Raw genomic sequence first — 15,790 nt, 5'->3', positions numbered from 1 at the left:
TCTGATGACAGAGAATATTCTTTACAAAATGCAAAATAAGACATGCTCTTTTCGTTCCTCCCTGATCTGATATGGATGACATAAGACTGTGACACACCAGCTGTGTGGCGTCAGAACTGGGTCGGCACCCATTATACTCTACTAAAGAAATACCCAAGAGATATGGGTTGACCACGTCAGCTCCTTTGTTTGGCGTCAGAACTACTCTGCTCACGTATGTATCCATTTTGCTTTCTCATCCCACCCAGACCTTTTAAAGCCCCAGTTGCTCACTTCATTGTTTCATCACTGCCTTACTACCAGGAGCGAACAGCGTATTATCCCCACATCATCTGCAGCAAATCACATGTTGTACTGGTGCAGATAATGAGGACCACATGTTTGCTAATGTGAATTATGCTAACATGGCATAACCCATGCTTGTTCAGCTTTGACCTTTTCCTGTTCGGCCTTACAGAAAGGTTTATATAAGATATTCCCATAGGTCCTGACTGTCACTTTTTCGCAAGCCATCCTGTCCCTATGTATGCCCCTGATGGCCTGGACCCAGATGGCTTCTATGTGTTAACAGGAATTGTACCACCCATCCAAGAGCTGGGAGCTCAGGCTGCAGAGAGCCAGCTGTGAATGCGCTCATGGCCCTGAGACTTGGCTCTGACGCAACAGAGCCATGAAGGAGTTTCTGGGTGGGACTCCTCTCCGCCACAAGATATCCAATATACATATATACAAGCCAGTACATTCTGTTCTCCCAAATGTGCACATATTCAGATGCATAATATTATACCACATTAATCAATATGCAAAAGATTGACACATGTTCTTACTAATGTGATAAGTCTTGTATGAACAGACTTACTAGCTCAACAGCATTGACAATACTGGAAAATGGAGATGCCAATGCTCATTTTCAGGGCAGCTTGTTTCGCAACAGAGACTCTCAACTGCATGTTTGAGGATAGGCCTAGGTCTGCATATTGATAAATGTTTACATTTTAAAAGTACTCAGTTTGTAAGTTCCTAAATGTAGTGATTCCAATATGTTCTCTGTTGTTTTTTTTAGTTTCAGTAAGTGTTTTCATCCACCAGTTAATTATGCACATTTTCAATTTGCACATTTTGTGTTTGACTGAGGTGGAAAAGTGAAGTGAAAGCAAAATGCAACCAAATGCAACGGAAACAGACTTGGTGAGTTAATCATAAGGTACTTAAAGTATGATTTAAACATTACTGAACCGTCTCCTTAATGGAAGAGATGAAAGAAGGTACATCAGACTTCTCAAATGAATACATGAAACTAACAAAAATACTATATTTCCATCACGTTTTCTGTATTTTTGGTTTAAGTGGCGCTCTTTCAATCACATAATATTGTTACATCACCCTGTTATTCTGCAAAGGTACAATAGCACCTGACTGGAGAATTAGCAAGAATTACCCTACGCTGATGAAACAACTTCTAATATTCGCACGTAGTAGTGGATGGAAACACGTTTTGAATTAGCATTTTTTAATTGCATTTTCTTTTGCCAATTATCGGGAAATTCTTTAACATTTGTATTATATTTAAAAGGAAACCTGGTTATAGTCAAAGTTTATCAGATATCCAAAGTCAAATTCCTTGTTTGTTTACGCAAACATGGCCAATAAAGCTGATTCTGATTCTTATTCTGATTCTGATATGTCTTCGTCTGGAAAAGTCATCAGAAATGAAATTGTCCCAAAAAAGTACTTCCATTAAATGATTCATGAAGAACATGTCATGGTCAAATAGCTTTTACTTGGCTCTTGTAGATAAGCAAGACATGCAGATGGAAAAAGAAAAAAGCAATCTATCTATCTATCTATCTATCTATCTATCTATCTATCTATCTATCTATCTGTCTACAGTATCTATATATTCATGCAGCTGGTAAATTACAGCAATTATGTAACATTTCATCACTCACATTTCATTAGTGGAGAACACTGAGGAGTTTTAATGTTGAGCAGAAATCAAGCTATACAGTTTCTCCAAACCCGAAGCCGCACTGTAGTTCTTATATGAACTGCCAAGGTCTTTCAAAAATAATTATGTTGGCTACCCAAATATTCACAGTTTTCTTATGTGGCTTAGATATCTGTTGATGGAATGGCAGCACATTGTACTGGTTTCTTTTACTCCTCTATCATGCATGCACACGGCATCTACCTACACTGCCAAAGCTGCTGCCACCTATTCTTCTTTTGATTATTTTGTCAAGCAGGACTAAATGGGGATATTTTAACACAAAAGTCTTTTCTTTCAAACACATGTTCACACATAATGTGCTCACAAGTGGTTCGTGATTGGTTGATGGGGGGGAGGGAGGGAGGAAGTGCCCGCTTTTAAGCAGCAATTTTGCCGTTAACAGTAAAATTGCTTAAATTGGGGACTACATAGGCTTTGATATTCTCAGTGTCTCACAGATGCTGCCATAGGTGAATGTAGCTCACAGTCTGAGTCATGAGTCTCTGTACCATTACACTGGGGCCATGTATGTTTATAATTTCACTGTGTGTACTGGCGCCTATGGTCACCTTATGTAACAGTTCCTTAGATCTCCAGAGGATTGGAAGCAGGGGCAGATAGGATGTGCCCAGGGCAAGACTATAGTTGAGTCCCACCATGGACTCTGTTGACATCTCTGCGGGGTTTGAAGGATTGGCAGACGGGGCAGAGGAGAAAAAGAGAGAGACAGAGAAAAAGAAAACAGTTTGAGTTTTCCCAGCTGTAATAACTCCAGTGATGGAGAGGTCCTGAACAGCATCTGCAGCGTGTCGCTCCACTCCCAGCCTTGCCATTTTTAAAGGACAATGTGGATGGCTGAGAAAACATTTCGGAGAGACCACACAGCCTCCCTGGTCTAAGGCTGGTCGCAAATCTATGTCCTGACTTCCTAAAGCTACTCTGCTGTCTCTGCTCTGCTACAGCATCAGAAGAGTAGAAAGAAACATGCTCACACAATTTACAGCAACTGTGGAAATGTCTAACTTTGGGGAGGGTGGGTATCAGCTTGCTTGTTATCTTAGTTACAAATGTTTATAACACAACTTTAAACACTTTCAAATAGAAAACGTGTAGCCTCAAATGTACGTACAGAATAAATGCTATAGGGAAAAGAAAGAAAGTGAAGAGGAGAGTAATACTAAATAAAAGAAGCAGAAGGAGGATAAGGCAAAGTATGACTTGTAGGCGGGCCTACATCATCTTTATGACCCTTTTACATGTAATGGTCTTGCATTAAATATATGTATAAGCCAACAAGGCTGTTAAGTGACTTGCTTTTATTACAAGTGAGGGAGTCTGTGTGGGTATGGAGGACAGAGAGAAGAGTTCAGTCCATGATAACAATGTTTAACTTATGAACATTAACTTTGATTTGTGTAATTGAATCCTGATAAAGAGACCATAAAACAGACATAATTAAATTGGGTGTAAACCAGAATGAATCAGAGTTAATAGAATGAAAACATACAAAGGCTGCAGGTCATGAAACAATGGATGTGGAGAAAATCATTTTTATATTTTAGCATTATGTTTCACTCACTGTCTCTAATGAGGAATTACAAGGGTTTTACCTAAGTTGTGTAATTTTTTACTGTATTGCATTCCTCATAGGAGTCACAATAGTTCCACTTCTTGTAATACGCATGTTACTCTGGATAATGATCTGCAGGTTAATTGTCTGGAGGTTTGCTCTATCCATTATTCTCCCAAGGGAGAGGAGGGAGTTTTTTTTATAAATAATGTGGCAAATGGGAGCCAGTATAGAGCTGTGGATGGTGATGGGCTGAGGGGAGGGGGAGTGGTCTCAACCATGTAAGGCTACAATAAAAGGCACTTGTCTAGACCTCTGAGGAGCCCAAACTTTCCAGTAGCACCACAGGCAGCTGCTGCACAAAGACAGACAGAAAGAGGGACAGCTAGATGAATATCAATTAAAACAGAAGAAAAGTAGTTCAAGCTAACATTTGGCTCTTTTAAAATATTTAAAGCTAAGATAACTTAGTGAAGTTTTTTCTATTCAGTTTTATATTTATATCTTTATTGGAGAGGGCCCTTTGTGTGGAAAAAAGAGAAAATGACGAGCCTGCTGTGCATTACAATGATCTCCCTGACCCTGGCTGGCAGTGCATACAGTAGGCCCTCACCACCAACAGGTAAGATTGGAAATTATGTAAAAAAAAAGGTTTGATCTTTAGGTATGTGGGTGATTGTGTGTGACCTCTTTTGTGAATGCATGATGTGTCTATATGTGCAAGAATATTCCTGTGAATTAAGAAAAAGAAGAACTGGACGATGAGCTGTGTAAGGGACCTGAGCTAAGTGGTACCACAGCTCAGGCTTGTGTAACAACAGGGTCTTTGTATCAGTAGGTAACAGAGGCGTCTCTGGTGTAACACACACACACACACGCGCACACACACACACACACACACACACACACACACACACACACACACACACACACACACACACACGCACACACACACACACACACACACACACACACACACACACACACACACACACACACACACACACACACATACACAGTGTGACTCACCATTGACTCATTGACACACACAGACCACCACAGCATGAACTGGCTGGTGAAAACTGTAAATCACCCTGCCACTCACAGAGGCTCACTGCCCGCACTACTGAATGAAAACCACACCACTAATACTACTGGTTGTACTCTTACTAAATGGGTCACAGGAGCCTCTGTGGCTGAAACTGGGCTAGTCGTGCTTGACCCTGTTTGGATGTCAATTCTTACTAGAGTGCAAAAACAGTCAGGAATTTCCCACAGTAAAGTCTTGACCTTGTCATTTTATTAGTTGTCTGTCTTTGTCTTCCTGTGGCAGACAGAAAATGAAAGACATCCTATCACAGAGCACCTACACTCCATCATGAGGCTATTATGATTCAAATTCACACCTGCATACAGGATGACACACCGAGATGGTTGCAGCAAATACCAGAATGGTAGAAGCTCTACCAACAGTAGGAGCTCTCATGTTATATGAGTGATATTTAATGTGCTTTCAGCAGCCCTACAAGCTTACTTAGTAGATGTCAAATTAGGGGTGTCTCAGCTCTCTCTCTTTCAAGACGGGAGGAAATGGTTTGTCTGTGGAGAGAATAGTTTCACTCTAGGAGGAGATCCTGCTGTCTTATGCAAACATTGGAATTTCTCCCATTAGCCAGTGATGTCACAGGTGTGTGACTGTGTATGTGTCTATACAGTACACGTATGTTTATACATGACCTCACTGTCTGCATTACGTTAAAACATTGGCTAGGCTCAGGCGAGCCTAATCATTGTTCCATACAGTATGGCTTTTATTAGCCATATGAGCTGTGTATTCTCTGTCTGTTCACGGGGCGTTGCCTGTCCTTAAACCTACTGACTCAGTCTGGCACTGGGAGCTTTTGGAAATCCTCCATGGTAACAGGCAGTCTGACAGGAGCAAAGTAAAGATTAATGACTCGCAGCCAAACGTATAGAGCCCCATGCTGAACAGCAGCCAATGACTCTGTCTTTCCCTGTGAGGTAATAGTCTGTTAAGTCTAATGCTCACTGTAGTTGTTGGTTAGTGAGGCTTGGCTCCGTTGCTAGGGCTGGGTGGGAAAAGGAACTTAGCCGGAAATGGGCTGGGGCTGGGGACTGAGTTAAAAAATGTGTTTAGACTAGGAGATGAGATGTTGATAGAGCCATGTTTGATTTTTTGGCATTTGTGTTAATTCACAAATGACAGTTTGCTATACAGTACAGTATATGTGTGAGGACTACATATGTGTACCCATGTGAGTGATACACACCCACATTCTGTGTTTGTGCTGGTTCTGAATGATGGAGAGCAGGAAAGAGTTTATTGGAATTAACTTGTAGGAGTTGGCCTCCTGTGTTTGTCCCAGCTGTGCTTGTTAATACTTTTTCCATATTGACACAAGCGGGCCAGCAGCAGAAGAGAACAAAGCTGTGATATTGCAAAGCATCTCATATCTAGCTGCTCTGTCAGAGGGTGTGGCACATTGTGGCACACACCAATATAAACAGGCAGTGACTGCTCTCTGATGATTTCCATCCTTATAGAGGGGGGATTTGAGCCAATTAAACATTTTGTTAATTCAATAATAAAGCAAAAATTATGCTAAGGGGTTTAACAGCATAATTACACTGTTGTAGTTTCAGAATATATAGGTCACTAAGTAGACTTGGACCACTGTAATGTTATTGTTAATTTACAGTTCGGTGTTACGACGAAGCAGATGGTTCCAATCACTCTAATAGAGTGAGAGAGAATTGTGCTCGGTCATAAAATGGCAGTGGGTCTTGGCTGCAGTTGCAGAGCTTTTTTATGTCATGCACGTGTGTTAATTTACTTCTTTGCTGTGTTTTTCTCAGCTGCACTCTACAACAATTTCAGATAGAAGCCGTTCAGAATTATTTGACAACTCCTTTTTATGTTAAATTTGGCACCACCTTTGACCTCAGAGAGACATATACAAATAGGATGGCGGTGAGGTGTGACAAAGAGAAAAAAAAGGCTTCCATCTCTTCCTGAAGGGCTAAGTACACACAACCGGCTGTTGCTTTATGAGTGTAGTGTGCCCCACATGGTCGGGGCCACAATCTCCTGTGGGACATGTCTGCTGGTAACCGCAGGAGCAGGAAAGAGTGTGAAATTACTTTGAACATGCCTGTCTCTCTGTCTGCTGCTACTGTCTCACGAAACCATTAGCTTCAAGGTTGTTCCAGAATATATGACATGTCTAAGAGACAGAGTTCTTTATTATGCTTTCATTTAGTGATCTATAAGGTATTAGGTTAATATGTATAAAGCAATTAATTCCAAGCTTTTCTCAGCATTATGTTGGCACTGTGATGTTTGATAAATCCCCTCCTTTCATCTCATATTTCAGGATTACAAACCACATCCAGCAGCTGGTTTTTGTGTACAGAACAATGTTTCCATATGAGAGTACAATGAACCCCTTTATTCTATCTACTCTAACTTCCTGAGTAAGATTGCGAAATTTGGACATTTTTAGGCATAAATGTTGGATTGTATCACATGGTGAGCTGGTGTTTACGTCACCATCAGCCTCACCTTGGCCAGAGCTTTTGAGCAGCTTAGTCACTCTGCATCCCACAGGTTTCAATCGCACTTCATGCAACTGCTACCGATGCAGAGAATTTATGAGGCACGGCGAAGCTGTGAGTCATTCCTCCCTAATAGAACGGGTAAAGAGGACTCTTGTCCAGACTGCTTTTAGACTCTGCTTTCGAAGACTTTAGTAATTAGCAGAGGCTGAACGGGTGTTTCCTAGCTCGTAAAGTACCTGGCATCTTGCTGACCAGTCAAGAGGCGAGTGAGGCTACTGGGTGTGGTGATTGGGTAATAGAAGGAGTCTCAGGCATATGTGGTTTGCAGTCTAATGTCATTTATGAACAAGGCACAAGGTTGGACTGAAGGTTAGATTAGGTCTGTCAGCAGTGTTACTGCTAATTAAATCCTTTTGCAGGAAAGCTCAATACTAATGATCTGAGCACCACTGAACAAAGTCCAGACATGCATCTGCTGTGTGGCTAGAATGGAGGATTGGAACAGTTTAGGCATGGGCTTGATGAGAAGTTGTTTCAGTGTCACTCTGTGTGTGTGTGTGTGTGTGTGTGTGTGTGTGTGTGTGTGTGTGTGTGTGTGTGTGTGTGTGTGTGTGTGTGTGTGTGAGGAATGGGTTGATCAGTGCGGAAGGCAGCAAGCCAGTGGCTCCTATTATTTCCTTATTGCCCATGTGGGAAAGGTTTCCCTGTTGAGGAGCCAGTGACAGTATTCCAGTCATGGCTCTAGTGTTGCTGTTCAAACTGAGGCACCTCAACACTAATGCTGGCCTCCTCAGTCAGAAAGGAGAGACAGACTGGTTTAGACACAGTTCAACCTTATTGAGTAAGTGGGAGGGAAATAAATTAGAAACAGGGATTTGGCAACGACACTGAACCAGGATTCAGCCAAAAACAGCTTAGTTGCATAAGATTAATAGTTATGCCTGTAGACTACTTATAGCTAAAAAGCCAGTTGATTTGTTCAGTTGGGTAATTACCATATTATCTTGCAAGACCTGTGCATTGCAGAGTTTGACTCCACTTACAAGGCTCGTTGTTGAAGGCTGTACCTGTGATGGTGTGGGTCAGAGGTTGTGTACATCTATCCATCTGGTGCTTATTATTGCCTGGCATAGGAGGCCCCTTGCTGGTTGGGGTCCTCTTAACTAAGCAAGCCCTGTGAGGTCTAAACATGGAGGTCAGGGAGATTGTGGGAACCCATGGTGAGACACAAATGACCTGCTGTTTAGAGTTAAAGGGTGGCCTAGTTTGGACAGTGGTGCCCAGAGGAAACACACATAACAAAAAATAATGATGACAGCTAGATTTTGTATCATTAACTATATTATTTGCTTTATTTACTTGTTATTCACTTGGTGCCTCAAACACTTTACACAAATCAGATGGAGCGGATGAAAAATAAGCACTTAATTTTAAGGGTTAATTCTGAGGAACCAAAGGTTTATAAGTGCCAGGACTGACAAGAGCAGGAAGGAGACTGAAGAGGACGATTGGCTCCAGGGGCTGAAGACTGGCTGCTGTCCAATACTGTATCTAATAAAGCGAACAGGATACACCCAGACTCTTTGATGGTTTTGTGTGAGAGAAAGCTTTTGTGTGTACGCCATGTTGTACAATAATACAAACAGTGCACACATGCCAAAACAAGTTGTGGAACAATTATGAAAGAACAATAAAGGACAAGTTGGGAAAAGCAGCTTTGGGGTCTTTTCGATTTTTGGTGTTTTCTCAACATCATTTTTTTATGCCAAGCACAAAATCAAACATTTCTGGATGCAATTTTGGAATCAATGTATATAATATAGTTCTAATGTATATAAACATTACATTATATTTTCCAGTGCAAGTCGAAGTATCATAAGCCTAATCACCATCACCAAACCACAACAAAGTTATAATCATGTTTTCCTCTTTTCTAGATAAGGCTTTTGCTGACCTAGGTGGCAACGTCACCCTGCCCTGTCGGCTCCTGTCCAAAGACGCCATGTTCTTTGGTACCATTGGTATCCGAGTCAAATGGACCAAGGTGGCAGATGATGAAGCACTGAGTGAGGATGTGCTGCTTTCAATGGGTTTCCACCAGAAAACCTACGGAAGCTTTGAGGGCCGTGTCTTTCTGCAGGAGCACGACAGTGAAGATGCCTCCCTAATAATAACTGATGTCTCCATGGCTGACATGGGAAAATACCGCTGTGAGATAATCAATGGGGTGGAAGAAACCGTGCAAGATATTACTTTGGAAGTGCAAGGCGGTCTTATTGATGGTAAATCTTTTTTATATATATATATATATTCAGAAACTTAGCTTAGGGATTGGCATTAAAGTATAAGTTAATATACCAGCTATGTTAACATTAGCTCTTTCACCAGTGTGTCATTTCCATTGTAGTTATTGAAAACATCCAAACATCCACTTTTCATGTGGAAAAGGAAAAGAACAGACAGCTTGTGCTGATTTATCCAAACCGCTGTAATAATTCAGTCATGATCACATCTGAATACTGTTCAGCATCAGTAAACAGAAACACATTTTCCATCTTTTCCAGTCCATATCCTCATACATCTGACTGACTCATCAGATTTTATAATCACAAAACTTTCTTCCTTCTTGTCTTCTTTAAAATGTGCCTTAAAAAGAGAAACTGCTTTTCATGCACGTTAGTGTTATTACCTTATTCATACATAGAACCTTGCATGGTGACACACTAAACCATTGCACTGTGTTTGAGCTCCTCTGCACTAAAGGGCGGCTCCCACCCACCGTTTGTTGATAGTTCTACACATGTGTGAAGGATCAATCTGGGTGGAGGCTTGACAGGCACATGCAATTTGAAATTTGGTAATCATGAAATACAGTTGATAATATATTGAGGTAAAACTTGGTGTAAGGAGGGCACCATGGTGAGAAACTATCAGAGCATTTATGCAATTAAGTCTGCTGCATTTTGTACATATTTCTCTTGAATTGGATTGCACTGATGTGTAGATTCACTTTTGAGTTGATTCATGCAGCAGTTTGGAGAGCTTTGCTGTGATGTGTAATGCAGCAGAACCTATCACCTAGTTTGCATAAGATGATCTTTTCTTCTATGCAGAAGGACAAGCACACTACTAACTAATGAGTAAGCAAAGTCTGGCCTCTGAAGACAACATTTTGCAAGCTGCTGGACCTAAAAGACTAATAGGCCTACTGTACATTCAATAACATAAAACTAAACACAGACTGATAGCTTAACATATTATCATATTCATTTCATGTGTTCTGCCTCGCTCAGGTGTTGTGTTCCCATACTCCCCCCCTGTGGGCCGCTACAACCTGAACTTCCCCAAAGCTATGCAGGCCTGTCAGGGACAGGATGCTTCTGTCGCCACCTTTGACCAGTTGTTTGAGGCCTGGAAGGGCGGCCTGGACTGGTGCAATGCTGGCTGGCTGAATGATGGCACAGTACAGTATCCCATTACCAAACCCAGACAGAATTGTGGAGGCACCAAAAACGGGCCTGGCGTCAGAAGCTATGGCCGTCCTGACAAACAAATAAGCCGCTTTGATGTGTTCTGCTTTGCTTCTGAATTCAACGGTGAGTTGCTTTTATTTGTTTATCCATTTTCTTGATTTGTTATTTTTGGTCTTGCACCAGTAAAAACTGTGCAATTTATGGTTTTGTTTAAAAAATGTGTGGCCTTGTTTGGTAGACCAATGTGTAAAAAAAGTAGTAATATACTCACAGAAATCATTTCAAGAAAAGAGTAAGTTCTTCTTCTGACTGTCTGTTTTGCTCACTCTGCCGTCAGGACGTTTCTATTGGCTGGTCCAGCCCGACAGGCTGACCTTTGACGAGGCTGTGCAGGCATGCATAGACGATGGTGCAGAGATTGCCAAGGTGGGCCACATTTACTCCGCCTGGAAGCTTGAGGGTTACGATCGCTGCGATGCTGGCTGGTTGGCTGACGGAAGTGTGCGCTACCCCATTGCCAGGCCCCGCAAGAACTGCAGCCCCACAGAAGCTGCAGTGCGCTTTGTTGGATTCCCAGACAAGATGCAAAAGTCTTACGGCGTCTACTGCTACAAGGCTGACCAGTGAGGTGGTAGGTAGCAGTAAGGAAGCCATAATCACCAAAGAGCAACAACAACCACAACCAATAAAATCCACAATAAAGCAGACAAGCTTTGGATCTTAACTAGCATGAGCTCAATACTTTTTTGAAACTGTGATAACCCTCCTTAACTTCTAAAAACAAATACTGTACATCTTACTTCCAAATGCAATGAATGACAAAATAGTTGTAGCCATTAAGTTTTGTTTTTCTCTAACTGTGCATTCATTAATTTTACAGAGCCTGTTGGGGAAAAGGCAACAGTGTTAATGTATGAGTGATATGACAGAGACCAGAACTTGATGATTGTAAAACATGATCTAAGTTTGGTTTGACCTCCACATAATGATTAGATATGTGAAGTTTAAGATTTAGAGCATTTATGCTCATGTGCAGATGATATTTGCTGCTTTAAAATGTATCTAAAGAACAAAACAATGTAACATGTTATTCATTTATCAAGTATCACATAAATACAATACCTTAGATAGATAACAAAGTCATGAACATAACTACCACTGTTGAGCTATGAATATAAACATGTTTTACTGCAGTAAGTATTCAATTGGATCCCTCTCTCTTTTAACCTGTGGAGTTGTGATCAAATTTACAGTTTAACAGGAAAATGAATGTAAATGTATTGATGGACTGTGAATTTTTCTGCATTGATAGCTCCCGTCAGATCAACTTCCAATTACAATTTGAAAGATATTGTAACCTTTTTTTTGTTTGTCACTATAGTTTTATGTGTGTAATATTCTTTTTAAAGAAGAAAAATACAGATTCTGACAATTGCAGATTTGTAGTTTTTAGAAAACAATAAAAAAGCCAGATAGTGACTGCAGATTAAATACAGATCTTCCCCTTTGCCCTGAACACAACCTTTTTCTAAAAACATACCTGTGATTGTCTTGTCTTGACAGTTTTAGCAATTCTGTAAGATATACAATACATCCAATACTACAGTAGTTACAATTGCAACGGACGTTGTCGGGGCTGAAATCCACAATGACAGCAGTGACAGTTTCACAAATTCTTACTGAGGTTGTGAGCTGTAAATGGTACATTTCCACTAGCACTCTATTGTTTTAAAGACCTGAGTAGTACTGACGATCACTCATAACTAATAGTCATGCTGTAGTGATCTGAATACATGTTTGGGAATAAAAGATCAAAGCCAACAGAAAACCATAACAATAGTGTCCTGTGGACCACAGTGAGAATGTTTTGGACATACAGAGCTGTTAATCTAAAGGTGTGCCATAATCAGAAGATAGCAACCTTTTTAGGTATCCGTTACAATATGATATTTGTGTTAGACTTTTTCTAATCCTGGGCACTGACATATGGTACTTACTGCAGGTTGTAGTAATATGGTGATGCATTGTTTATAAAAGCAAAACTTAAAAATGTCTCTCACACTTGTGCATTTGTATACACTTGTGCATTAAAAAACATTTTTGTATCGTATCACCATGTACCTTTTTCAACAAAGCAGTTTGAAATAAAGAATACGACTTTTAAATCAATTGTTGTCCCTTTTTTAACAGTGAACATATTTATTTCCACTGGAACCAAATCAACATGCATTATGTGAAGATACAGAGGTTTAAGCAGAGATTTAAATAGTATTGTTTAAGTTGCCAAATTAGGGGCCATATATCTGGCATGAACCCATGTCGTTGAGAGGATTTAAGATTAGACTCTCCTCACATTCATTTATTCTTTGGCATTTTTCTTATTCAGTGCCAGGCTGCCAGCCCACCCTTAAGTTAGACAAAGGGGACAGTAACACAGTGCTTAAGAGTGCTTGTGGGAATGCATGGGAATGGGGTCAGATTTAGGTTGATACAGCAGTGAAATGTAAATGTGTGTGATGGTGAAAAGTCCATTGAAGCAAGCTTTTTGTTCTGTGGACAATGCAGCAGATAGCAATGGAAAAAAAGAGAGATTGTGCAGAACTTTTCAAATTTTTTTCAGCATATAAAAGTATAATAATGATGTTGAATTCTCAACTAAAATCTGAGGAGTAAACTATATTATTACACACTTGAGCTGACAAAGCATTTTGTGCACAATCGTGGCATACAGTGAGCTTTTCTTTGTCTCTGGGTTTGTTTATGCTGGAAGCAGACAGTTAAATTGATGAGCAATTGCTCTTGTGGACAACCACTGTGTCATTGCTGACTGATTTTGTTGGAGTATTGCTCAACATTTCATTTGGTTTTCTTCTGTGGTTTCAACCGTTCAAATGTTGTGCTGACTTTCAGCATGTCTGATAATGCTCCAGCCTAAGTAGCATGTGTAAAAAAAAATAGCAGAGTAATGAGTGAATGATAGACAATCTGCATCGGACTAGACAGAGTCTGAAACGCCTGTCAAACCCAGGAAATCAGGAGGAGCCAGGGTGGGTTTCTTTTCCAAAACAAACCAAGACAGCCTGTTAAATCCCAGAGAGAACTGGGCTGAGAGGGCCAGGTTTTTCCGCAGATCACCCATGAGACATCTGCATTTAATGAGGCAAGAATATAGGTTTTACTCTTGCTGGGGCACCAAGGAGCAGCCTTTAATCACAAGTCAAGTCTACTCTAATGACAGAGTGGGCAGTCACAGTGAAAACCACAGCAATCCAAACTTACACAAAGATTACATCGACCAACTTGATGTTATTACCTTGGTAATGGTGCTTTGTGCTCTAAGGCAGTGTCAATGTCAACTTCAAATCACTGCTGTGTTAGAGGCGCTCTGGGAATAGTGGTGCATTTTAATGTACTGAAAAAGCTTCTGTTTTTACACCAAGGGAATTCATCTGCTTCCTTTATGCACCGCCATGTAGGCATCAGAAGTATTTGATATTCAAGAGGAGCCATACTATTGACTAAAACAAGTGTGTAGTGTGGTATACTTATGCAGGTCCACAGTTCTGCAGCATCAGCTTCACTTTTCCCTAATCCAGTTCTTACTCCATATGTTTGCTATAACTCTCCTATCTGCTCCCTCTGAATGTCTGTCTACCAAGAGGCTTGTAGAGCATGTCTGATGGGTTTTTCAGAAGTGTTTGATGTATGCGCCAGACTGCAAGACTTAATGGGACACTGGTATGATGTTCTACAGAGCGTGATTCACAGAATTTAGTGTAAATTCCTTACATTATGTTTAGAGTTTCCATGAGTTGTGTGGGTGAAGGAAATTAAATGTCTACCCTTTTCCATGGTTTTGGGCAGACAACAACTTAGGTTTATGGCTTAGTCTGACAGCACTACCTACTGGTGAAACCAACACTGTGCTTATTCCATGTAAAAATGTACCTTAGGAGGACCTAACAATTTCATTCATTCAGCCTCTTTACTGGCCTTCCATCCTGAATCCAGATAGTGTTAAAAGGTTGCTACTCCATAAAGCCCTACAAAACAGAAAGACAAACATATGGACAATTCAGACTCTCTGGTTCCCCAAAAATGCATGTCTTAAAAAAAACTAAGAGGAACCCACAACACCTGCAGAAACGCTCACATACCCAGGGAGGACATGCACAACACTCAAACATAGTTTTTTTCAATACACTTCCTTAAAAAGTCCAAATGAAATGCTATTATATAATATCCGTATATTTCTTTTATTTCTTTGATGATTTAAAGCAGGAAAAAAAAAGTTTGATCTCTTTAAAAAAATTCACAAACATCCCAGACATTCACATTGTAAAATAAAAAAACAAACAGTTATAAATATAAAATGATATTATATGCACATTAAGGCAAACACACAGACATTCACAGGCAGACAAGTACAACAAATCTTTCCATGAGAAAATGCGGGTGACATACATAACCACATGTACAAATATTTTGATAATATTACAGAACATTTTTGCAGCCGATGGGGCCCTCTATATTCTTTGGTCCACTGCTGACATTAAAGATGTAAAAATATGAAGAAATTCATTGTATTGTAAAGTAACTTTTCATTTTCAATGCATCCCACTTAGACAGTCTGTGATTGTGGCTGGTCTCCTGTTAAACATACAACACAAATATATGAAGAACATGGCTGGGACTAGTGACAGCATCATATTTTACCTGTATTTTACAAGTAAGGAGATCAAGAGCAGCTTGAAAATAAATTATCTGTGCCTAAACAGCCGTTATGTTCAAGTCTTTTTGAGTGTTTCACAAAATACATTTTCTCTCATAGGCTGATTTCAAACGACCACAATAACAGAGTCCAGAAGAAAAGCATTACGTAGAAAACCATAACAGGCTAAAGCACAACAGCAACAGGTGAGAGCAAAACACTTTGATGTGTAATTATGAACAGCATTACAGTTATTGTAAACATTCTGCAGCAACTAATTACAAGTTATGCACTGAACACACATAAGCAGAAAATATAGGCTAATTTCATTTGAAAATTGTTGATGGACATTGATTTCCATCAGTGGATAAAGGCTTTGTCGGTAAGTACTTAGAGAGCAATCTTTCATATTAAATTGCAAAAAAATCACACTAAAGAAATATCAGTGTTTTTTTTTAAAATTCTCT

The 15,790-nt window shown here is 40.1% G+C and overlaps 1 protein-coding gene across 1 annotated transcript; it reads left to right on the top strand.

The window, feature by feature from the left end:
• Window positions 1-3,868: 3,868 nt before the first annotated feature.
• LOC116056769 (hyaluronan and proteoglycan link protein 1-like) lies at window positions 3,869-12,778 on the top strand. The gene is made up of 4 exons (XM_035994108.1): window positions 3,869-4,182; window positions 9,077-9,421; window positions 10,433-10,735; window positions 10,950-12,778. The coding sequence occupies exons 1-4, from the start codon at window positions 4,104-4,106 to the stop codon at window positions 11,237-11,239; spliced, it is 1,017 nt and encodes a 338-aa protein (XP_035850001.1). The 5' UTR covers window positions 3,869-4,103; the 3' UTR covers window positions 11,240-12,778.
• The last annotated feature ends 3,012 nt before the right edge of the window (window positions 12,779-15,790 follow it).

Source organism: Sander lucioperca, chromosome 2, assembly GCF_008315115.2.
Source record: "Sander lucioperca isolate FBNREF2018 chromosome 2, SLUC_FBN_1.2, whole genome shotgun sequence".
Taxonomy (NCBI): Eukaryota; Metazoa; Chordata; class Actinopteri; order Perciformes; family Percidae; genus Sander; species Sander lucioperca.
The sequence above is the reverse complement of the archived record's forward strand: the minus strand, read 5'-3'. Positions and strand labels throughout refer to the sequence as shown.